Below are 24,167 nucleotides of genomic sequence, written 5' to 3' on the forward strand. Positions count from 1 at the left end.
TCAGCAATATGCATTTACATTTCCTTCATGTCTTTTCATGGCTTGGCAGCTTGTTTCTTTTTAGGGCTGAACAATAATCCATTGTCTGAAGGTAGCACAATTTTATCCATTCACCTAGCGAATGGACATTTTGGTTGCTTCCAAGTTTTGGCAATTATGAATGAGGTCACTATAAACATTGCTGGGCAGGTCTTTGGACATAAGTTTTCAACTTCATTGGGCAAATACCAAGGGGCCGATTGCTGGGTCATATGGTAAGAGTAGGTTTAGTTTTGTAAGAATCTGACAAACTGTCCTCCAAAGTGGCTGTACCAGTTTGCATCCCCACCAGCAACGGATGAGACTTCCTGTTCCTCCACATCCTCGCCAGTGCTCGGTGTTGGCGGTGATCGGTTTTGGCCACTCTGATAGCCATGTTGTGGTATCTCATTATTGTTTTTAATTTGCATTTCCTAATGACAAGTGGTGGGGAGCATCTTTTCATATGCTTATTTGCCACCTGTTCTGTTATGAGGTTTTGTTTTGTTTGTTTTATTTTCAGGAGTCTCTGAACTGGGGTGTCATTTTCTGGGACAGACAGAACGGGACATTCAGGAGCTTAGCGTCTATGGAGAGACTGTAGACTGGTCCTTCCTCCAGTTTTTATTTTCACCCACCTCTAAACTGAACTGTAGCATCGTCCCCAATCATGAATGTAGGCAGCACACCTGTATTAAGAGTGCCTGTGCCTTTAGCACCAAAATAAATCACAGATGTTTCCAATTGTCCTCATAACTGTCGCAGGTTCCTTAGTCTCTGGTTTACACTTAAGGCTGTTTGGAAATCATGTAAGGTGTTAGACTTGGGGCTAGATCTTATTTAATATATTATTAGATATGTTACATGTGTTAACATTTTGCTTTGTGCATTTAAAGATACTATTCTAAGAAGGGGTCTGTAGGTTTCACCGGGTTGCCACAGTGACCCCTGGCGCACACAAGGTTAAGGACCCCTGGTCTGATGACCCTTAGGAACTGGGGATCAGGAGCTGTGTGGGGCTTGCCTGTGCATGGCAGCGGGGCATGCTAGGAAGAGCCTGGGAGCGACTCAGGTCAAATCTCAGCTCTTTCACTTACTAGTTCGTGACCCCGGGGCCAATCACATCAGTGGCGTGAGTCGCAATTTCCTCTTCTGTAAAACAGCGATGTTAAAACCTACCTTACTCGCTTCGGCACGCACATCAAGCACCCTTGCTAGCACAAAGGAAGTCCTCAAAAGTACAATTCTTCTTTCCCTTCCTCCCTGTTCTCTTCTGTCTCCTCTTCTGTGACACGCAAGGTTCTAGCAGATGGCCTCTTCAAGGCCTCTTCTAAATGTGGTATGATCGTGCGTCTTTCTTTTAATTAAGGCCAGACCAGGCGGTCCATTGTTGTTCAAGTCAGAGCTGGTGTCCTCATGCCCCACGGGATTGCCAGCCTCCTTTCCCAGAGCAGCAGTGAGAACCGCGGGCTCTCAGACCTTTTCTGGCCCTTCCTCTGTCCACCTTGGCGTTCTCTGGCTCTCCTCCAGGCTGCCTCATGGGTTGGGAATGCGTGGGTCGATCTGCCCGGAGTGCCTGCGATAGGGCCTTTGGCGTAGCATGTTCTGAGATCAGTGCCGACACTTCGTGTCTGGAACAGCTGATAGCAGACCTGGGAAACCCATTAATCAGTGTCCTCGGTGGCTCCCCTCTCCTGGCTTCTCCATCTGCAGCCTCAAGCCAACTGTCCTGAGGTGGAAAAACGTAGCCTATTGTTATTTTGGTGAGAAGGTGCTAAAGTGACAGAATGCTTCATTATACAGGAAGTAGGAGTATGGGGGGGAAACGTGGCCAGATGCCATCATGACTCCACATCCTGCTCCTTTTTTGTTTGCCTTCGTTAAGCACTGAATCAAAAAAGGCTTTGTGGTCACTGAGTTCAGATGGCATGTGTTATGGTTTTGTTTTCTGTTGTTTCACTATCCTGGGCCTTGGAACCATACTCTGTTTCAGCCCAGTCTTCAGAGTAGGTGAAAATGTCCGGTGTGCCGGCTTGAACGTGGCACTCTTTGTTAAAATGATTGCTGGAGCCTCGGCCTGATGGGCATCAGCAGGGGAGAATCACTGTCCATACCCTGCATATCCTCCTCCCTACTCCAGCTCAGAGCCCAGAATCTCACCACCTCTGCTCCGTCCAGGCCTACAAGAGAGCGGAGTGTGAGGAAGCAACTTTCTGAAACTGAGCTGAGCCGAAAGGGGTTGGTGTTGTGTCTTCTGTCTTCGATATCGCCGGTGGGATGCAGGCTGGGACTGTCAGGGCTGTGTGACCTTCAACATGGTGCTTAGCCTCTCTGTACCTCAGTTTTCTCAACTGTAAAATAGAGAAGGCAGTGGTTACCCAGAGAATCAGGTGAGTAGGAGACCTGAAGAAATTCATACAGTAAAGCACTTAGAATAGTGTCTGCACAGAGTAAGGTTACTGCCTTGGTCATGATGACCAGTTGCCAGAGCAAAAGAAATCTGAACAGCGGGGCTCTTGAGACCTCGGCTGGCCCTGTGGCCTGTGAGCCACTTCCCTGTCCACCTTCCTCCTAGTGATGTCCGTGTCCCAGGGGAGGGCCGTATCCACGCACCTGCCCGTGGAGGCTGTGCGTTGGAGCTCAGCCGCCGCTCTGCAGTCCCAGGCCAGGAGAGGTAAACTGGAGAAAGGGCCAGTCTACAGTCTCTCCGTGGGATGCTGAGCTCCTGAATGTCCCGTTCTGTCTGTCCCAGAAAATGACACTCGGGTTTCGTGATGAAATCGTCTAGGCTCTCCGAGAGAGGTTCCGGACATTATAGGAAGCCAAGCCCACCCCTAGGCCTTTCCGCATTTTTACTGATGCAAGAGTGAGCTTCAGGGAATGGCTTTAGGGATCCCTCCCTTCAGGCTGTTAGGAGAAGCGGGTTGGGCAGAGCTTAATTTAGGGGGTTAATAGCAGCAGTGGTAACCAGTGCACAGTAGGTCCTATGGTTTTTAATTTCTGTCAAGCCCGGGGGGCTGGTAAAGCTACCTTAAGTGCTCAGCCTCTAGGTGCCCAGAATCTGCCCAGTCAGCTGGGCCTTTTGAATATCTCTGCCTTACATGTTTACAAAGCAAGAGGGGAGGAAGCAAGGTTTCATGTGGCCTGGAAAGTTATAAATAAGGTCATTGGCCAAAGGAGGGATTCCTCACCTGTCTCTCCCAAGATTCCTCCTGTTTCATGAGGTGTTTATAAAGGACCTAGAGCAATAATTAGCTTTTACTCAAAACACACACACACACACACACACACACACACGTATACTTAGGGTCATGATGTCAGTGTTCTAGATGCTGGAGAGAAAGCAGTGAGCTCTTAGTAAATGGTTGCTGCTAGAATAAAACCATTATTTGGTGCTGGAGGGAATATTCCAGAAATATTCCACATTTTATCAGTTCTAGAGCACTTTTCCATACAGAAGACCTTCCTTGTCTGCATCCTTTCTTGTTCTAAGCCTCTCATGCTTCTAGTCCAAATGACAGACTCTGGCCATCTCTGAGCTGTCCCCTGCTGTGTTGGCTGGAGCTGGAATCTGAGCCTCTTGGCAGTTCTGTGATGTGGGTAGATATTTCTGGTACCATTTCATGGACGAGCAGACTGAGGCTAGGGGAGCCCGAGATCCCAAAATGGAGGAGGACTTCAGTTCTTGGTTCAGGTCAGTTTAGTGTTCTTTGACTACACTGCACTGCTCGGCTGTCTCCGGGGAGGTAGGCTGCAAGGATGTCCAGATGTGGAAAAGGAGAAGTCTGGGCCCTCTAGAGGCCTGGAGGATACCAGGGTGACACCCTGTACCCTGGCATGCTTCCCCTAAAGTGCTTCACAGCGAGCCCCAACCCCCACCTGCAATCATGTTTCCAAACTGTGGCCAGAGACCTTGAAATCCTACATCTTCTTCAGCATGGAGCATATGCCTCCCAGCACATAGTAGGTGCTTCGCAAAGGAGTCCCGGAACTGGAAGGTGGGCTGAGTTGCTTTGACCGGGGGGGGGGGGGGGGGGCGGCTTGGTTCCTGGCGCTGGCTGGGGTTTTCTTCCTTACTTGGGGGTTGGAAGCTCTGGAGCCAGCTGCAGGGGGAGGCGATCCCTTATGGGCTTAATTGGAGCCGGCACTTTTGCTGGAAACTGTGGGAAGCAACAGAGAGCTCTCCAAGTGCTTAAAAAGTGGGTTTTGAAAAACAAACAAGACCTTGCCCACGCAGGGATGAAGCGGAGGTTAGATACAGCCTTTTTTTTTTTTTTTTTGGCTTAGTTGAATAACATACTAGAAGGAACTCTGTAAGCGGGCCCCAGTCCCTTGGAAAGAGGGCCATATGTTTGTCGACAGGATGTTATACTCTCTGTATTAAGAGTCAACTTGATAACTGTTTATAAAACTTTATAACTTATAGAGCCCTTTTCACATGTATTCTGTGTGTGTGTGTGTGTGTGTGTGTGTGTGTAAATACCCTATGTAACCTTCCCCTTTAAGGCTATTATATTAATAATACACATACTCTATAGTGGAAACAACACAGGTTGGTTTTCAGTCTCTGGGCCTCAGCTTTCCCTATCTACACATGGGATGACAGGTTCTATTAGGGGACATGGTGCGAGAGAATGTGCCTCTCCCTGGTTCAGGGGTCTGGTGGGAGCGTGGGGAGCAGGAGTGGAGTTAACTCTGAGAATGGTGAGCAGTTCAGGGGTGCCCGGCACAGCTGGTGGAACCCAGACATCAGCTAAGGGGAGGTGCTCTTCTGGAACTACCTGCTCAGAGGGTGGGATGGGCCTCTTCTTGGAGGCAGGCAGGAGATTTGCAGGCCCCTAGGACCCACGGACAGCCAAACTGCAGGCTACCCTCCAAACCTAGTTCTCAGGGATATGTGACCGGGGCTCTGGCCACCACCATACTTCTTGTCAAGTGGGGCCTCTGAGTGGGAAGGTGTGTTTCTCCCCAGAGAGTACGAGAGAGCAGTGACTCAGTCTCGGCAGAGCTGGGGTAGACAGCATCATCCTGCTCCCCGCTGGAGGCCCGGTGCTGGTCCTCCCTTCTCTATGAGCTCTGGCCATCCCCTCTCTGCTCTCTTCCCCTGCAGGAATCTGCCTCTCCCCTTGTCCCTTTCTGTTGGTCTTCTCTGTCCTCCCTCTGCCCGCTGGCCTTTCCCGTGCCTTCTTCCTTCTTCAGTACACAGAGCTGTTTTCTTTTTTTTTTTCCTTTAAAAAATATTTTTTTAATGTTTCTTATTTATTTTTGAGAGAGAGAGAGAGACAGAGTGCAAACAGGGGAGGGGCAGACAGAGAGGGAGACACAGAATCCGAAGCAGGCTCCAGGCTCTGAGCTGTCAGCACAGAGCCCGTCGTGGGGCTCACACTCACAAACCGTGAGATCATGACTGAGCCGAAGTCGGACGCTTAATCAACTGAGCGTCCCAGGTACTCCAGAGCTGCTTTCTTTTTAATTGCAAAAGGTTTTCTGTTTATTGTTCCTTCTATAAAACATCAATTAGTTAATGGATTTCATATGCAAGGGAGGACCATTGCTATGTTTTAACTTGAATTGTGTGCTTCAGTTAAGGTTTTTTTCCCTTAAATAATTAGTGAAGCGTCATGGCCCTTTCCAGCAGTGTGGTCCTCTGTCCCCATCTGCACAGTGGGGCGAGTGAGACTCCTGCCAGGGTAGCAGTGGCCAAATGGGTGAATAAATGAAGTCCAGACAGCGGCAAGCCCCCAGCCCTACCATCTGAGTCATTGCAAAGATGTGTTGATCGTTGCTGAGTGGTCCCAGGCAAGGGCCTCGATTTCTCTGGATCTGGCTCTAGATTGACTAAGACTGTGGTTTTAGGGGCTTTGTTTCAGCGGTTACTTGGACTGGGATCAGCCCTGAGTCAGCGCTGCTGGTGGAGGTGACTCTGGGCGTTTCCCGAGTGTGGATGAGCTGTCTGTATCTGTCTTACTCCTGGACTCTGCCTCGCCTGGTCTGCTTGCTGCCTCCCTGAAAGCCTCCAGTAACTCCCTGTTTTCTGCGTGGGTGGGCTTCCCAGGGCCCCCTCCCATGGATGCTCTCTCTCTCTTTCTTTCTCTCTTGCTCTCTCTTGGGTTTCCCTCCACCCCTCCTTACCAGATACCTTTTTTTCACTCCTCACTTGTCCCATCCCAGCCCACGGGGTAAGTAGGTTGCTGGTAGGGAGAGATACTTCTCAGAGGGGAAAGGAAAAACTTGAACTGTGAACATTCCCAGAAGTTGCCTGTTATACTCTCTGACCATTGATTTCAGCAGCGTCTTGGGCTCTTCTGCCTCCACCCATTCTTAAAAATGGGTAAGCTCCTCCTTTTTTCTTCTAGATCTGTGTTGTTCGTTATGGGAGCCGCTAGCCACATGGTTAGGGCACTTGAAGTGTGACGAGTCCAAATTGAGATATGCTGTAAGTGTAAGATACATACCAGATTTCAAGGAGTTAGTATGAAAAAAAGATTGTATGATACCCCTTCAGTACTTCTTATATTGACTGCATGTTGAAACGATAGTTTTGATGTGTTAAATAAATGTATTAAAATTAATTTTCTCTTTTTTTCCAGTTTTTCCAAAAAAAAAAATGTAGCTGCTAGAAAATTGAAAATTACATGTGTGGCTCATATTATATTTCTGTTGCAGTGGCTGTTAACTGGTGGCGATTTTGCCCCCCAGGGACATTTGGCAATAGAGATACTTTCTATTGTCATGCTCAGGGCAGAAGGGGGTTGCTATTAGCATCTAGTTGGTAGAGGCCAGGGATGCTATTAAACATCCTGCAGTTCATAGGTTAGCCCCCCGACAACAACAAATGATCCAGCCCCCAATGTCCACAGTGCCAAAGCTGAGAAACCGTGTTCTATTGGACACTCTCACTTTGGGTCATGTGGTCTTATGGGCAATGACTTCAAGATCAGAGGTCCTAGGGCATCGTAAAAATCGCATAGTGGCCATCACCGGATAACCTGCAACTATGGGCAGGCAGGTTACTTAACATTTCACAGCCTCCATTTCCTCATCTGCAAAATGGCATGTTTCTAATAGTAAATGAAATCAGCATACATCATGCGTAATACATAGCAGACTTCCACTGAATAGAAGTTACTGTTACTGTTAAAAATCAGAATCTTTTACTCTGTTGGCTCTGTGGATCAACTACAGGGATTTCTACATGCCTTCCAGATTTTTCTGAGTACCTGACACTCACACAACAACTTGGAAACTAAATCTCTTAACCTTTATGGGCTAAGGGTGTCTCTATAACCCTTTCTATTCCCAGCTTCAGGACCTCTTCACCCAGCCTGAGAGTGGCTTCCTTCCAGGTTTCTGCCTCTGCTCTTTCCCAATCCCTCTATGCATGTGCTTGGTGAAGTCCACCCAATTCCAGAAACTTTAGTGTCTTTTTTTCTCTTTCTGTGCTCAAGTGGGAGTAGCTGTGGGCAGAAAATGTGGCCTGTCCATCTGTTTCCCCAGCCCTCAACATGATGCCTAGAAAAAAACTGTGTTGAGTGTTATTTGAATGAATGCATGGGCAAATGAATGATAAATATCCTTTCCTCTTGGCTCCTGGGTAGGACAGCTTAAACCTTGTCCTTGCCTACCTCAGCACTCCCCCTTCCACCTGCACCTGTGTTTGCGTTGGGGCCAGCAGTTTGTTTGTTCTATCTGGAGGGTTACAGTAATTCTTCCCGTGCAGGGTCGCAGCTATGGTGCAATACGCCTGGATCCCAGAAGTCCTGCCTTGTGTATGTGGACTTCGTCAGCCAGCCTAAGAGGGGATGCCCCCAGCCATTCCAGTGGCCCAGGCATGGCCACTTCTAGAGAGCGGGAGCCCGAGATGCCCAGGCATGCCTCCTTGTTGGTGGCAGAGAGAATTCCCCAGCAGCCCCCAGCAGGCGGTGAGGAGAGGCTTTCCAGAGATGTGCCTTTCAAGATCCTCTGATAAAGAAAACACAACATGTTCTTTGGCAGGTTGTAATCTTGGGTGGGCAGGATGGTGTAGGGTTGGAGTCTCCCAATGTCTAGACACTGTGATCTACTCCCAGTTTTGAAAACATGTTAATTACAAGCCACTTTATAGTGTCAGGTTAACCCACCTGGAAGTTACAGGGAGCTTCTGGGCGAGCTTGCTCATTTCTTTTGTGTCAGCTGCATGTGGAGTCAGAACTGCATTGGGTGAGAATGGCCCAGAAGGCATGTGTCAGATGCTGTTATCTGCTGGTATCTGCAAGCTGTGAGGCCTCTTCACTGGGGAAGGAGTCTCTCTGGAAATAGACTGGGCCGTGTCTTGTGCACATCTGGATTTGGGATTTCCCCATTTAAACTTCAGTGGGTTGGATATGGGATATATAGCCCAATCCTGGGAGGTGGGTCAAGGTACGGGGACCATATGGATTTTCCCTCGGGATGTGTCAGGATTTGCTGTCATTCCTAACTGGCTTTGTGATACCTGAAGTTTTTTCCCCTACCTGACCCTAACTGTTTCTCTGGTGAAAGATGAAAAACCCCATACTTCTTGGCGACTTCATTTCTTTGCTTCTCCCCCAAAGCTGTGCTTTGAAACAAGTTAATAGGCCACACATTTTAGATAATGTCTTCCCTCCATTGTTTTAAAAGTCCCAAGGCACATCACTGCTTACCAGCATTTCTAATCAGCCACAGATAATCTGTGTTCCCATGAAATTGATAAAACAACAACAACAACAACACAAAAAAAATCCTGCAAAATTAAGCAAGAGGGTGGTTAGTCACTTGGGGCCAAGGTGGACGGACCTTGGTTTGAAACTTAGCTCTGCCTCTTCCCAGATAAATTTTTCGGCAGTGGGACCTTAATGTCAGTGTATCCCATGAGTTACTTTCCGTCTCATTTGATAAGATAGTATGTGCACAGCCCCCAAGATAGTGTCTCAGTGAATATTGACTATGACATGGGGCGCCTCACCTCGGTGGCTCAGTCAGTTGAGCGTCCGACCTTGGCTCAGGTCATGATCTCACAGTTCACGGGTTTGAGCCCCGCATCGGGCTCCGTGCTGGCAGCTGAGAGCCTGGAGCCTGCTTCGGATTCTGTCTCTCTCTCTCTCTTGCTCTCACTCTCTGCCCCTCCACCTACTCTATCTTTCACTCAAAAATGAATAAAAACGTTAAAAAAATTAAAAGAATATATTGACTATGATATTTTGGTTAGTGTCTGCAAACATCCTGGTTTGGGGGAAACGTACGATTGGACTTGATTCATTGATTTATTGGGCGATGCAGGTCTTCTGGGTCAGTGGCTCTTCTGGCCTCTGGGGATACAGCATGACTAAGGGAGACACGTTAGTTACCTGCTTTGTTGGAGGTTACACTGCACTGCAGGTGGAGGGAGGCACAGTGAACTAGTTAACAAATAAAAAAGACATTCTGGGTTGTGGTCAGCACCCTGGGAAAACAAGGAAACGTGAGAGTAAACGGGGTGGGGTGGGGTGGGGAAGATACGTCTGAGGAATGCGATGTTTGGGGTGAGACCTGAATGGCGAGAGAAGCCTCTATACGATGTGCAGCAGGGCTTCTGGGCAGCAGGAGCAGCAAGGGAAGTTCATCAGAATTCAGGAGATACTGACAATGGCATCCGGGCTTTCGTGAGTACCTCCTTGGACCCCCTAAGATAAAGGGGACGCTGAGGAAGGAAGCACGAGACAGGATGATCTAACCCAGCAGTTGGCAAAAAGTCTAAAATATTTACTGCATGGTCCTCTACAGAAAGAGTGTGCTGACCCCTGAAGACTGGACAGTACGCACACCTATGGCCTTGGGGGACACAGGGCAGCTCGCTGGTGTGGGGGCCCACGGCCTGGCAGCCTTCTGGGCGCCCAGACTCCAGGCAGGGCACATCTACCCTGCTAAAGCACCCTGATAAAGGCCAATACATCTGCCCCCAAGGAATGTGAAACACCCCCAGCCTTCAAACTGGCGGGATCACCGCATCCGTGTCCCTGGGTGAGCTGGCCCGAGAGGTCTTGGAGGTGGAGCCCTCCTGCTTTCACTGAGAGAACTTCTGCTCAGGAGGAGGGGAGCAGGGAGACGAGCTGTCAGTCATTGCTGCCACGTAGCGAACGCTTGCCGCGTGCTCGGCTGAGTTCTGCGGTCTATTGACTCCATCCCCGCAACAACCCTAATTCCTTGTTTATGGTGGAGGAAACGGAGGTCAACCCACTGGAGCCTAATGTGCTGCTGTGCTGGAAGTCACACAGCTGGGAAATGGCCTTCCTGCCTCCCAGCCCGGGCCCCTCCCTCCACGGCCATGTGCATTGTTTCCCTGTGGAGTTCCTTGGAGGGCTGTGGGGGGGAGGGGGCGGGGTTCACCTGTTTGCATGTGTGAATTACGTCCTGCTTAGACCCTAAGCCACATGCACCCAGCCACCTGCCTGTGTGGCCGTAGACCCTATAAAAGAGGAAGATGAAGGAAACCAGCATGTTCTTAACAGCGTGTTCTTGTAGCATATTCTGACCTGCTGTGTCGTCCTCGGGAAACACTCCAGGGCTCTTGGCCGAGTGTTTGCTGGTCCACATATGCCTGTGGAGAGGCAGGGGTGGCCTTGTTCTCCTTGGGCTCTCGGCCTGGCTCTGGGCTGGCTGCAGAAACAGCCGCTGGACTCAGGTAAGTAGTCTCTCCTTTGCTGACCTCAGAGCAGTAAGAGTCTGTGAAGGCGGAAGGAACACCTGGCCTTTTCTCATGCAGATGCATTACCATGTCCATAGAGGCCTTTCTGTAGAGGGCAGCCCAGGACAAGGCTGCTGCCCACTGATAGGGTCAGCCTTGCTTAGCACCGTGCGTGGTCACGGGATGAGGCGGCCCTAGTGAAGGAGTCAGAGTACCCATGATGGAGAAAAAAATGGGCCAGAAAGGGATAATGAACCCAAACATGTGGGAGAGAGGTGTCAGGGAGGGCGATATGAGAAGAAAGAGCCAAGGCACCCAGGTGGCTCTGTCGGTTAAGTGTCCACCTTTGGCTCAGGTCATGATCTTGCAGTTCATGGGTTCGAGCCCCGCGTGGGGCTCTGTGCTGACAGCTCAGAGCCTGGAGCCTGCTTCGGATTCTGTGTCTCCTTCTCTCTCTGCCCCTGTCCCACTAGTGTGCCCTCCCCTCTCAAAAATAAGCATTTTAAAAAATTAAAGAAAAAAAAAGAAGCATTTTAAAAAATTAGCATTTTAAAAAATTAAAGAAAAAAAAAGTAGAGACTCCTGGCTCTGTGCTTTGTTAGCTCCGTCATCTCAGGCAGGCGTGACACGATGGACGTGAGTTTGTGCTTTGAAACTGGAAGCCTGGGTCCGAATGTCAGTTCTTCCTTCCTAACGGTGTACAACCTTGGGCACTCCACTTAGCCATTCTGTGCCGTCATTTCCTAATTTGGCGTGGTTGTGAGGTTTGCATGAGCTAACGTGTGAGATGCCCTTGGATCAGTGCTTGACACAGAATTAGAGTTCAGTAAATGCCAGCTCCATTCATTCATGTCACCTGAGGCTCAGTTCCTCAGCTGTACGCTGGGCAAAGCAATGCGGCTTTCACAATGGAAATGAGTGCCTGCACCTAACACCGGCTGTAGGTCGGCATGTGGGAGATACGAAGTATGTTCTTCTCCTGACCTCAGGTGGCCCCAGTCATGGCACCTGTTGAGCGGAAATGTGTGTCACCAGGAAGACTGATGACTGCTGGGCACGGTCCGGGCTGGGTTCTCTGGGCTGGGAAAGTATAGGTTGGTGGATGCTCAGACTGTGTTCTGCCTTTCTCGTTGGATTGAGTTACCATGATGTTGGCCCCTTCCAACAGTCCCCAAGTCCTGGCTGGAAGGGGTGTCCTGCCATTGCTGTAGTTTTCCCGTTGGATCCTGCCAGTGCCTGCTGCTCTCCCAGCCACCTCACCAGTTAGGCCCCCAAAGGGTACTGGTCCACCCAGGGCCTGCTATGTATGCTCACCTCTCTTTTTTCTAATCCTCACCCTGTGCCAGGCTAGTGGCGTGGGACGCAGAGGCAAGCCAGGTATGACCCTGCCTTTGAGGAGATCACAAATTAAAATTCACTGAGAACCGGAGCAAGGGAGGGCTGTTGTGGATTCCCAGTCCACTCTCTCCATGCCCCTGTCACCTGCGGTGGTCTCTGTGGCCCAGTGACCAAAGGCATGGTCTCCGGAGCTGAGTGCCTGGCTTCAAGTCCCGGCTCTGCCTCTTACTAGCTACAGCTGTGACATTGGCAAGACAGGTACAGGTGTCCCTGAATGAAGAACGGTGAGTGCTGACTATTGTTGTGTAATGTGGGGACCCCTACCTGACTGGACTTACAGGTTCTAAGAGCCTTAGCAAAAAGAGAAAGTGGTAACAGTGACCTAGCTTGTCTATTTCTGGATCCCAGATGGTTTGTGTATCTTAGCCCTACTTTTCCCCCACATGTGGATTATAACCCGCCTGAGATTTCTTAGCTTTGAGTATATCTGGCCTCAGCCCATTGGAGAAGGCTCCTTCCCCTGTTCTTCCTCAAGGAATGTGAGATTCCTCCACACCCTTTTTCGGGGGGGGGGGGGTGGTCGTGGAAGGGCCTGGGACTTCTGTTCTTAGGGAGAAGAGGGAGCCAAGACAGCCGGCTGCTCGGCCCCAGACCCACACCTTGACTAGAAACTCCTGGCTGCTCACTGCACACACCAAGATGCCGGCAGCAGAGCCCAGGGGATGAAAATGCACGGGGTCAACTAGAAGAAAGACCAGTGAGGGAGAGCAGACTGATAGGCTACAAGGAACAAAAATAGTGTAATTTGTCACATCAAATGAATATATTTAAGATATGTGCATTTCTTTGTGAATTGTATCTTAAAAAACAAAAAGGGTTTGGGGGCACCTGGGTGGCTCAGTTGGATGAGCGTCTGACTTCGGCTCAGGTCATGATCTCACAGTTCGTGGGTTTGAGCCCCACATCGGGCTCTGTGCTCAGAGCTCAGAGCCTGGAGCCTGTCTGATTCTGTGTATCTCTCTCTCTCTCTCTCTCTCTCTGCCCCTCTCTCTCAAAAATAAACATTAAAAAAAAAAAAGTGGGGGGGGAGCATTGAACACATCTCAAACTCCAATCAGTGATATCCTCAAGTATTTGGAAGGAAATGTACTGATTCTGCAATTTAGTTGGAATGCACCAAAAAAATAAGTTGATGAATGGGTAGAGGGACGGACGGATGAATAAATGTGTCATAAAGCAAGGAGAGCAAAATGTAATTATAGAATCTAGGTGGTTGGTACTTGTTTGTTCACTAAAATTCCTTCAGCTTTTCTGTGTATTTGAAAACCTTTGGGAAAATGTTGTAAAGAAAATACTATAAAGCTATAAGATTACAAACAGGAAAAAAAAAGAGCCTACAATAGAACAATATACATGTACATCTGGAAATATTTACCAACATTTAAAATGCTGTTTGACTAAGTGCCTGGGTGGCTCAGTTGGTTAAGCGTCCGACTTCAGCTCAGGTCATGATCTCACAGTTTGTGCATTTGAGCTCTGCATCAGGCTCTGTGCTGACAATTCAGAGCCCGGAGCCTATTTTGAATTCTCTGTCTCCTCTCTGTGCCCTTCCCCGTTCGCACTGTCTCTCTCTCAAAAATAAATGTTAAAAAAAATTTTAAATGCTGTTTGGAAAATTGGATGTTAATATGAAGAAAAATAAAACTAGGCCTACATATTTTTTGCAATAGATGCCCTTTTTTATATTAGAAAAAAATATATTTTTTACTTTATATGTTTATGTATCTTATATGTTTTATATATAATTTTTGTTTAAGGGAAGAATGTTCCAGACAGGGGGCAAAGCAAATGAAAAAGGCCCTCTGTGTACATAGTGAGGCCATTATGGCTGGAGTGCAGAGAAGGAAGGAAGTGTGGTAGGAGCAGAAGACAGGAGAAATTAGAGGGCAAGGTCTTACAGGGCCTCAAGGCCATGATAAGGTCTGATTTTGAGCTCTTTGTGCCACGGGAAGACCTCGAGGTTGTGAGCTGGGAGTGAATGATCTGACTTCAGAAGGCCCTTTCCACTCCTTCGGGGGAGGGACTGTAAGGGAACAAGGGTGGAAGCTGGGCTGCCCACTCCCTCCAAACCCTCCCATTTTCTGGCCCAAACCTTGGTGTGCCATTTCTCCAGTGTCCACATCCTCGGCCTCGGGTGGCCACTCATGGACCCTCTCCTAGAGGGACTTCTTTTATGAAAGTCACCCGTCTGTCCCTCCAGCAAGTTTCTGCAGTCTTCACAGGTAATCCCCAAACAATGCAGCATTCATGATCTCCGTTTTATTTTTTCTCTGGTCCCAGCCAGCCGGTCTCTGAGGTTTCTCTCGTATCCTCTGCAATCCCACAGGGTGCTCAGCGATCCTTACATGTTTTAGTGGAGGAGGGGACATGTTAACAATAGACCACTGAGCACCTCCCGGAAACCTGGAAGAGGTAATATACAAGCTTATGACTTCAAGCATGGACTCTGGAGTCCCAGGTCAGCTCCTGCTCTAGTTCTGGGACCCTGGTCACTTCCTATAAGCTTCCCAAACTCCAGTTTCCCAGTGCCAGATAGTAATGAATATGCCTAACTCAGGGTTTCGGTAGGAATGAAATGAGACACATTTCTTACAAAGGGCTTATTAGCACTGTTCCTGCACATTGTAAGCAGGCAGCAAGTGTGGGCTCTGGTTTTGATTGTTGCTGTTGGGAACACTGTGATTACTGTTGCTTTTCCCAACACGGGAGGTACAGGCACCAACAAAGGTAGGACAGAGTTGGCACTGTTGATTAGGCACTTGGACATCTGCAGAGGAAGGGTCCTGTGCTGTCCTGCCAGCGGGGGCTGGATGGGGCCCGGCACGCATGCCCTGACTTCAGGGCGCTTGTGCCCAAGCGGGGAAAGACTGTGACGTATGACCAGCACCCAGAGGCAGGCGGCACCGCCTTGAGACCAAAGCCCCAGTACAAGCGGACTCACAAGGCCAAGGGGCAGAATGTTTGCAAATGAAACTGTCCCTGAAAATCCAGACCCTGTGGTGGTTGGTCACAGGTGCACCTCAGAGCGCTGGCTCGAACTGGAAAGGAAGGACCGGGAGGAATGGAATGTTTCTCAGAGGCATTTGTATTATTATTATTATTTTTATTTTTACTTTTTTCAGAGCAGGCAGGGAGAGCAGGATATCTTTTTCCTTTTCCTTTCTGTGAATTTCTGAGGTTAGTGAGTGGTGTTCATTGTTACTCAGGAATAACTGGGTGTGACCCAGATACAGGAGAGCCAGACCGGGGCGGGGCCTGTCAAGTCAGATGAGATTTAGCTCCCTGCCCAGAGTGCCCCTTGAAATCCCCGGCAAGAGCCCCTGTCTGACCACCCAACCCACGGAGACTCCTCCATGGCTAGAAACTGAAGTGGCTGCATCTCTCCACTTAGTGCTGCCCTGCGGAATGGGGGTGTGAGGCCAGGCCCCTGCCGCAAGCCCCCCATATTAGCGTGTGGGTGGCACTTGGGATGGCAAAGTCTCCGTCCTGTGATTCTGAGATGAGCTGTTTTCACCCATGGTAACCCAGTAACAGGGCCTTCCTGCCTGGGTTCAGATAAGCAGCTGGTCCTAAGGGCCAGTGAAGCTGGGAAGCCACATGAGGAAGTGGGGCGGCATGTCCCTGGAACCAGAGCGCTGCCCCAGAGAACCGGCCCCAGAGAACCGGCCCGTGGGGCCAGGAAGATGGCACCATGCCTCACCTCCCATCGCTCGGCTCTCCGCCAGGGCTGCCAGCCCCCCAGATGCACTGGAGAGGGCTTGCATTGCCCGTGGCCAAACCCCTCACTGCCAAGGCACCTGTCAAGGTGGCTTCCTGGACTTGCACGAGCTCAAGGTCCATCCGGCCCGTAAACTCCCACCCTAGGGAAGCATAGGAGGCTCAGCCCAGACCCAGGCCTGTAGGCCTTCTGGGCACTCAGCCTGAACCCCAGCTCCATTCAGCAGGCTGAGGTGTGCCCCACGCAGAGAAATGGTGAAAAGCCACCTTCCTTTGTCCTGACTGCACCCCTGAGGTCTGCTTTACTGTCATGTCAGATACGTGGTTCCGAGCACAGGTCTTGGACCCCCGTTGCCTCCGTTTGTATCCAAACTTGACCACTTACTCATCCCGTGACCGACCCGAGGGACTTTCTTTCTGTCTTTTGCTCCCGTTTCTTAGCTCAAAAATGGTGATACTAAGGGCATCTGGACCAAGTGACTTCACTTTTTCCATTCCCCAGTTTGCTCATTGACCAAGTGGAGGTGATGAGGACACTGACCTCACAGGGCCGTGGGAACGATGAAATACATAAAGTGATCAGGACAGTGCCTGGCAAGTAGAAAGTCCTGGGCCCATAGAGTTTAGATGCCCTACTCCTCCTTTTCAACAAGGCACAGAGCGCTGGGGAAACGCAGGCCCCGGCCTTCCTGCCGCCTCCGGGCGCTGGCTTTCCGTGCCCCTCCTCACCGGAACGTCTGCACACAGAGCCCCTAGGGAAACTGGAGGCAGAGTTCAGAAGCGGAAATCAAATCTCTAGACTGCTAACCCCTGGCTTAGCCCCTGGTCCCCTCGGCACTTCCCTTGGGGGACTGAATACCTTTAGCATTCTTGGCATGGTCCCAATACACCCACCCGCTTGTGGATTGGAACATGCATCATGCCATCAAGAAGTGGGTACTGCCTGCTCGGCTCCTCTTGGATCGTGAGAGAGTCTTGTGTGGCTGAGGCTGCCCCAGCCCTGTGCCTGAAGCATGATCGGTGCCTCGACTGTGGGCTAGTCTGCTCGTCCCCCGTTCTCACCCCTTGATAAGTAAGAGCTGATTTTTCCATGTGGTGTTTGTCTCTCCACGAATGCACTGCCAAGCTTATCTATACAATGGATTTCCTGCTGGTGTTGGGTCTGCCCCACTCCCCACTGGGTAATAAATCGATGTCGCCTAAGCACGCAGATCTGCTGACGTCCGTAATGCTGGTGGCCTTGGCAGACCCCAGCTAACCCCCGCCTGGGTGGGAAAGGCAGACATAAACCCTGGCTGACATGAACCGCAGATCCCAGTTACTGATAGAGAGCCAGAACTGGGTGGGCGGGGTGGGTGTGAGAAGTTCGTGTGCATCTACCAACTGTTTATCTAGGCCGCCTGTGTGCCAGGCCATGTACTGGGCTCTGAGCATAACAGAAATGCAGGGGACACAGGGAGAGAGTTTGAGGAGCACCCACGCTGGCCTGGGAAACATGCAGATCATTATAACGGCAGAGCCTAGCTCCGGGGTAACATTTAGCATGGACCCTGTGGACAGAATGTACCGTGTCACTTGGGGCTCGAGGAAGGCCTCGGGGCTGAGTCCTAATGAAAAGTTTTCTTTCCTTGGCACCCGGTCCTCAGCAGCGAGAGCCCAGACGGGTCTGGGAAATGTGGAGAGTTTTTCACATTGAGTTATCATGAGCCTTTGCGTCTGGGGTCTGTTTGCACTACACCCAACATCCGGAGCATCACCTGTGGGCACGCTGGGGAAGCCTCCTTCTCTCCTGTCCTCTGCCCAGGCCCGGGGCAGTTGCGCTTTGTGGCCTCTAGTCAGAACTCCCAAGTTCCCGTCTTAATCATAACAAGTGTGTTCTGAGAGGAACCGGCCCGGCCCCTGCCGGCAAGCCTTCTCTCCTGTCTTGATAACATCTGCACCAAATTTGCTCCCTTTATATAATTGGGCCCGTTGGTATTTGCTTTGACTTTAGATTACAGTATGCCCGGTGTCTCTGAAATTTCAGGCCCAAAGTATGTGCTGGGGCCCAGAGTGGTGGGAAAACTGACCTTTTGCCGGTGGGATTTCAGGTTTAGCCAGTACCCTGGCTACTGTTTGCATGAAAAATGCACAGCAGCCCCTGCCCCACCCCCCACCTCACCATACCGGTGGGAAAGGGATCTCCTGCCTTGCTCTGGGAGTGGTGCTGGGTCAGGCCTGGTGGATAGAAGGGTGCAGGCGGGCTCCCCTCCTCCTCCTCCTCCTGCCCATCTTCCCCCACATCCTCCCACCCCCACACCATCCCTGGCTTTGGAGTGACAGCACTCAGCAAACAGAAGAAGATGCACTAATGGCAAAGAAATGCAGTGAATCCAGGCTTAACCCCAAAGCCAACCTCAGAGTGTCAGGGTTCGAAATCTTACTTTGAAATGCCCGTCATGGTCTGGCCAAGGCAAGCCAGAGGAGCTGTTTGGGGTGTGAGATAAGGAGTGGGGGCGGTGGCTCTCCCCAGTGTGCTCTAACCAGAAAGGAAGCAAATGGATTTGCACGCCCGTTCCCCGACATCTCTGGAGTGAGTCGTATCTCAGTGGTGACTTCATTTCCCCTAATGGGGTTTCTGCAAACTCTCTGGAAGGTTCCAGCTGGAAAGCCACGCTGATTGTGGTGTGGGAGTTTGTGATATGCTTGTTTGCACTTGCCCTTTGAGACCCCAGAGGCCCCAGATGAGTGATAACTGGATGATGGAATATTTGCTAGGGGAAGGGACGTGCATTTTTCAAAGATAAGGTTTGATCCTGAGCAGAAGGGAAGCTTCCAGATGCCTCTGACATGTTGAGCAGTGAGGTCTGGGTGGGTACAGATCTCTTTCCCTGTTGCCTTGCTGGGGTATCCGCCCCAGGTGCACTCTTGCCTCTTGAAGTTGCTTCAGGGACCGCCCAGGGGCAGGGCGGGGTGCTGCCCAGGGGTCTCTGACTCTTTCAGCCAAAACACCTCGTGATTTTGTTTAAATGGAAGGGCTTTTGCCCAGTGTAACCAATGAGGTCATTACATGTTGTCCCTTCTCTCGTAACAGGCTGTAGCTTCCTTGGGGAAGGGCCCTTGTCCTGTTCAACACTGCAGCGTCCATTGAAACCTAGTGTGGGACTCGTATAGAATCCCATCCTGTCACCTCCGCTCACCACAGCCTGCAGGACCAAGGCCATACTCCTTCACTTCATGTTTCAGACCCTTAGCATCTGGCTCCAGACTGACTCTCATCTCTTCTCCCTCCTTCCTTTCCCTTCCCTCGAAGTACCCTTCTCTACCCACCTTAAAGAACTTCTTTCTCTCTGAACGGATGGTCCCCTCTGCTGCAACGCTCTTTCTTCTTTTTATTCCTGGTAGAAGTCGTACAGCAGTAGGAGCTCAGCCTGATGGGCTCTGGAGTGAGACCACCTGGGTTTGCATCCTGATTCTGTCCCTTCGGATCTGGGAAGCCAGGAGCCAGTTCCCTCGCTGCGTTGTGCCTCAGTTTTCCCATCTGTGAAATGAGGATGACAATAGTTTCTTCCTCTCGTCTCTGTGGTGAGGAGGAATCACTAACCACAGAGGGCTCTGGTTGCTTATTCCAGAAGTCTGAGTTTGCCACTAGGCTCAGGCTCCCTTGAAGACAGGGACTGGGGCTCAGTGAATAACAGAGTCTACACTAGTGTGTACCAAATTCCATACCATACGCTTTTTCTTCTCATGCAAGCATTTTCTTAAGATATGACTCGCACACCATATCAGTCACCCTTTTAAAGTATGTAATTCAATGGTTTTAATGTAGTCACAAAGCTGTGCAAGCACCACAACTATCGAATTCTCGAATGTCTTACCACCATAAAAAGAAACCGCATGCCCATTATGGGTCATTCCCCACCCCACCTCCGTTCCCAGGCAACCCCTAATCTACTGTCTGCCTCCCTGGATTTGCCTACTCGGGACATTTTACATAAATGGAATCATACGATATGTATCCCTGTGGGTCTGATGTCATTTGTTTGGCATGACGTTTTCAAGGTTCATCCATATATCAGTACTTCGTTCCTTTTTATAGTTGAATAAGCCATTGTATCAATAGACCACATTTTGTTTATTCATCAACTGATAGACATTTCGGTTTCTATTTTTTGGCTCTAATGAGTCATGCTGCCGTGAACATTCATGGACACGTTTTTGTGTGAACATATGTTTTTACTTCTCTTGGGTATAAACATGGGAATAGAATTGCTGGCTCATATGCCAGCTCTATGTTTAACTTTTTGAGGAGCTGCCAGACTGTTCCAAAGCATCTGTACCATCTTGCAAAGCATCTGCCTGCCAGTAACGTATGTGGGTTTCAGTTTCTCCACTTCTTCACCAACACTTGTTTTTGTCTGAACTTTTTGATTATAGTCATCCTAGCGGGTATGAGGTGGTATCTCATGTGGCTTTGATTTGCATTTCCTTGGTGGATAACGATATTGAGCATCTTTTCACGTGCTTGTTGGCCATTTGTATATCTTCTTTGAGAAAGCGTCTATTCAGATGATCTCCTGTTCCTTAATTGGGTTGTTTGTCTTTTTTTTTTTTTTTTTATTGGCGAGTTGTAAAATTCTTTATATATTTGGATACCAGTCCCTAACCAGATAGACGATCTGCAGATATTTTCTCCCATCTGGGGGTTGTCTTTTCACTTTTTTTTATTATGGCCTTTGAAACACAAAATCTTTTAGGAATAAAGTCCAATTTATCTCTTCATTTGTTGCTTGTGCTTTTGGTGTCACATCGAAGAAATCATTGCCTAATCCAAGGTCACAGAGATGCACCATAAGCTTTTTTGATGGAATCTTATTTTCAATAATTCCCCAAGGAAAGCGCAGTAGACCCATTCACAGATGAGGAAGCTAAGGTATCAAATGCCAGAGCTGGGGTTTAAGCCCAGTTCAGTCTGACTCGGAACCTCAAGTGTATCTGTGCTCCCCCCAAGTCCTTTTACTTCTGTGTCCTTTGTAGGGTGTGGCACAGTGCCTGGTTAGGCCCACAGATAATGTACCTCGGGTGGATGAATGGCAGGTCCCAGAAAGGTGCTTGGTTTGTACTTGCTGGTTGATTTGCGTGGACCAGTTAGGTGTTGACTAGGAGTTTGTGTCCACAATGCTAGAGATCACTGAGTGTTTCTCTCTTACCTCTGCAGTGTCTCATTGTTGGGGGAGGACCATGTGGTTTGCGCACTGCCATTGAACTTGCCTACCTAGGGGCCAAAGTGGTTGTGGTGGAGAAGAGGGATACCTTCTCCAGGAACAATGTGCTGCACCTCTGGCCTTTCACCATCCATGACCTACGGGGACTGGGAGCCAAGAAATTCTACGGGAAGTTCTGCGCTGGCTCCATTGACCACATCAGTGAGTAGAGCCAATGGTGGCACCCCATTCAGGGAGGGGTCTGACCCTGGGTGGGGCACATCTCTCCACACTAAGGAATCTCCAGGATGTTCCAGCTTACAAGTCCCTGGGGGATCCATGCATTCAACTGGCAGACATTTCACGAAGGGCCTGCTTTGTGCCTCGTGCTGGCATCTATGCTGGGTATGCCCCACGGAGCAGTAAGCACGTCTTGTTCACCAGAGTATCTCCAGGGTGTAAAAGAGTTCTTGGCACATAGTAGATGTCTGGTAAACTTCTGTTGAATGAATGAAGTGTGGGAAACCGAAACAGAGGCAAGTGACATGGTCTGCACTCTCAGAGAGCTCACCGATCTTGTCAACAATAAACTGCACTTTAATAGAGTAGTCAGACTTGCTGGAGGAGTTCAGAAGAGGGAGGCACACAAAACCATTGAGTGGGCCTCTTAGATGTTGTGTTGTGGTGCTGGGGGAAGCCACGGCAGGTTTCAGAAGAGAGGAATGACACAATCGGCAGATCCCGTACCAAGTTTCCTTGAGTTTTAAAAAGAGAGAGGGCATCATGATAGGTGTTCATCCAGACAAGGAGGGGAAGGAGAGAACATGGATTCCAGGCCCTGGGCCAGCCCTGTAAGCTTAGCATGCTCGGGTAGGGCAAGGTGAGCACTGAGGCCCTTTGGCTCTGCATTCCTCAGGCCTGGGTCTCTCCAGGCAAGATCTGTGCAGACCAGCTGTAGGACAGACTTCCCCTAATGCTTAACAGGGAGGAGGTCTTTAGTCACCTTGTATATAAGACTGTGACTCATAAAAGTCAGGGAGATTAATACTATGGGGAGAGTTCAAGGGTTTGAACAGATCTGGGCCCCAAATTGGTCTTGCCCATTTGCTGTGTAACTTGGGTCAAATTCCTTAACCTTCCTCAAGCCCCAAGCTTTGTCTCCTGCACATGTGATTAATGCCTGCCTACCAGGACCAGGATTAAGTGAGGTCAAGTTTGTGATGTGCTTCTCACTGTGCCTGGCAAGTAGTAGGTACTTGGGAAGTGCTTTGCATCCGCTGGTGTGCAGTGACCAAGAAGTGGCCGGGGTCCCCAACTTCAGGGTTCAGTCTCTCAACCAGTGGGTGGGAGGAGAACCCTGAGAGCCATGTTCTCATGAGGACAGGAGCCGACGGGAAAGGGCGTGGGGCTCAGAGGAATGACTGGAGACAATGGTCAACCACATAGGGTGTAATTTAGTCACAAGTAAAGAGAACCTATCAGCAGTGGCCCCACACTTTATTCCCACTCTGGGATGAGAAAATTCCAGGAGTCCATTGGAAAGAAATTTGGATTCGCCCGTAAGGCCGCAGTGTGAGCTTTCAGGGTATTCGCTACCACCCATAGAAGAATTTTTGTTGGTTACCAACCCAGGATGACAACATTGAGTGCCACTCTCTCATCAAGGCTTCCTGAGAGGCAGAGCTGGGTCCTTGTGAGGGCCCCAGTCTGTTGGGCTGCCTTCCCTGTGGGCCAGGAGCCCCTCTGTGCCCCATTGGTGGGGCTCCAATTTAACCCCTAGTTCTTAGAAAAGTCCCAGTATGCAGAAACACTGGCAGGACTCTGGATCCCAGCTTCTGGCATTCAGGCGCTCATTGCCAAGAGCAATTCCAGTGCCTGTGAGAAGGGAGGCAGGGAGAATTTTTTGAACACCTAATGTGTGCTGGAACAGGATAGATTAGCAACCTTGAAATGATGAGGAGAGGCCTGGCCTGTTTCCAGGCAGGAAGGGGGATTGGGTTCTTTGAGCCCCAGCTGATTGGCTTCTTTCCAGACCAACCGTGGCCTCCAGTCCCAGTGGCGCCCCAGCCCTCAGCACTGCTCAGCAATTCTCCATGGTCCTGTGTCAGCATCCTCCTCCAGTCCCCAGGCGGCTGCTCTGAACCTCCACCACAGCCGCCTCCTTCTGAGCAGATGGCCTTCCTCCTGTGCTCTGGGGGAGAGAAGCCACTGGCGGGTGCTCCTCAGTCCCAGCCCCCTCCTTCCTCCTGCACTCGCTTCCACCCCAGTACCCATTCCTTCCTCTTGCCCCATGTAGGAGGCAGAGCTGGCTGCTCAGCTCCCCTCTCTCCCTCCTGACTTCCTGCTCCCCCAAGCCCTCTGTTATTTCCTTTACCGTTTTCTATTTCAAAACATTTATTCTAGAAAGGGAGGATATAGACTTTGTGCCTCTCCTGTTCATGCCTCCTTCCTTTGTAATCTGACTTCTCCCCCACCACCCTGCCAAAGAGATTTCCACAGAGATTTCCACCCCCAGGAAGCCTCCTAACTCCCAAGCGCCTCTTTGTAATCCTTAATCTGTCTGTGGGGATCTGGTATTCTCCTGGCTTCCGGGACTGCAGCTCAGGTGCTGTTCTGCTGCTCCCCTGCCCCCAATCACCATGCTCTGACCCAGTCTGTTTACATGTGTTTCCTCCACTAGAGTGAGTTCCATATCTCTTGTGCCTCCCATGGTACCTGGCCCATTGCAGATGCTCAGTAAATGTTAAATGAACAAAGCCCAATAAATACAGAGGGACCCACAGAAAGTTTCTTGCTCTATAGAAAAATATTTGGAGACATCCCTACATGTGCTGAATGGCAGGGCCAAGGGAGAGATAGGAGGTGACACTTACTGGGAAAGTTTAGAAGAGTGGATGGGAGGTGAATTATCACGAGCCCAGTTCCATAGGGAGTATTCCCCAGCCGCCCCTGACCGTGGGTGGCTAAGAGCTTAGGCTCAGTCTGCCATGAGATGAACCATTTTATCACTGACTTTACTTGTGACCATTTACTCTCTCTGTCTACTCCCCTTTCCATCTCTACCTTGTCAAACTTATAGCCTATCTCAGGAGGGAGGCAGGAAAGAGAGAGCTTCCATTATTATGGCATTATCTAAAAGCTAGAGCACAGTGTAAGAATCAGACAGATCTGGGTCCACATTGTAGTTT

The 24,167-nt window shown here is 49.9% G+C and overlaps 1 protein-coding gene across 12 annotated transcripts in view; it reads left to right on the forward strand.

Moving 5' to 3' along the window:
- MICAL2 (microtubule associated monooxygenase, calponin and LIM domain containing 2) overlaps nucleotides 1–24,167 on the forward strand; it is a 223,587-nt gene that overhangs the window by 64,719 nt on the left and 134,701 nt on the right. For all 12 annotated transcript variants that reach the window (XM_043580680.1, XM_043580682.1, XM_043580687.1 and 9 more), the window contains exon 3: nucleotides 20,994–21,201. In XM_043580680.1, coding sequence (XP_043436615.1) covers nucleotides 20,994–21,201 — 208 coding nt within the window. The remainder of the gene's footprint in view (nucleotides 1–20,993; nucleotides 21,202–24,167) is intronic.

Source organism: Prionailurus bengalensis, chromosome D1, assembly GCF_016509475.1.
Source record: "Prionailurus bengalensis isolate Pbe53 chromosome D1, Fcat_Pben_1.1_paternal_pri, whole genome shotgun sequence".
Classification (NCBI taxonomy): domain Eukaryota; kingdom Metazoa; phylum Chordata; class Mammalia; order Carnivora; family Felidae; genus Prionailurus; species Prionailurus bengalensis.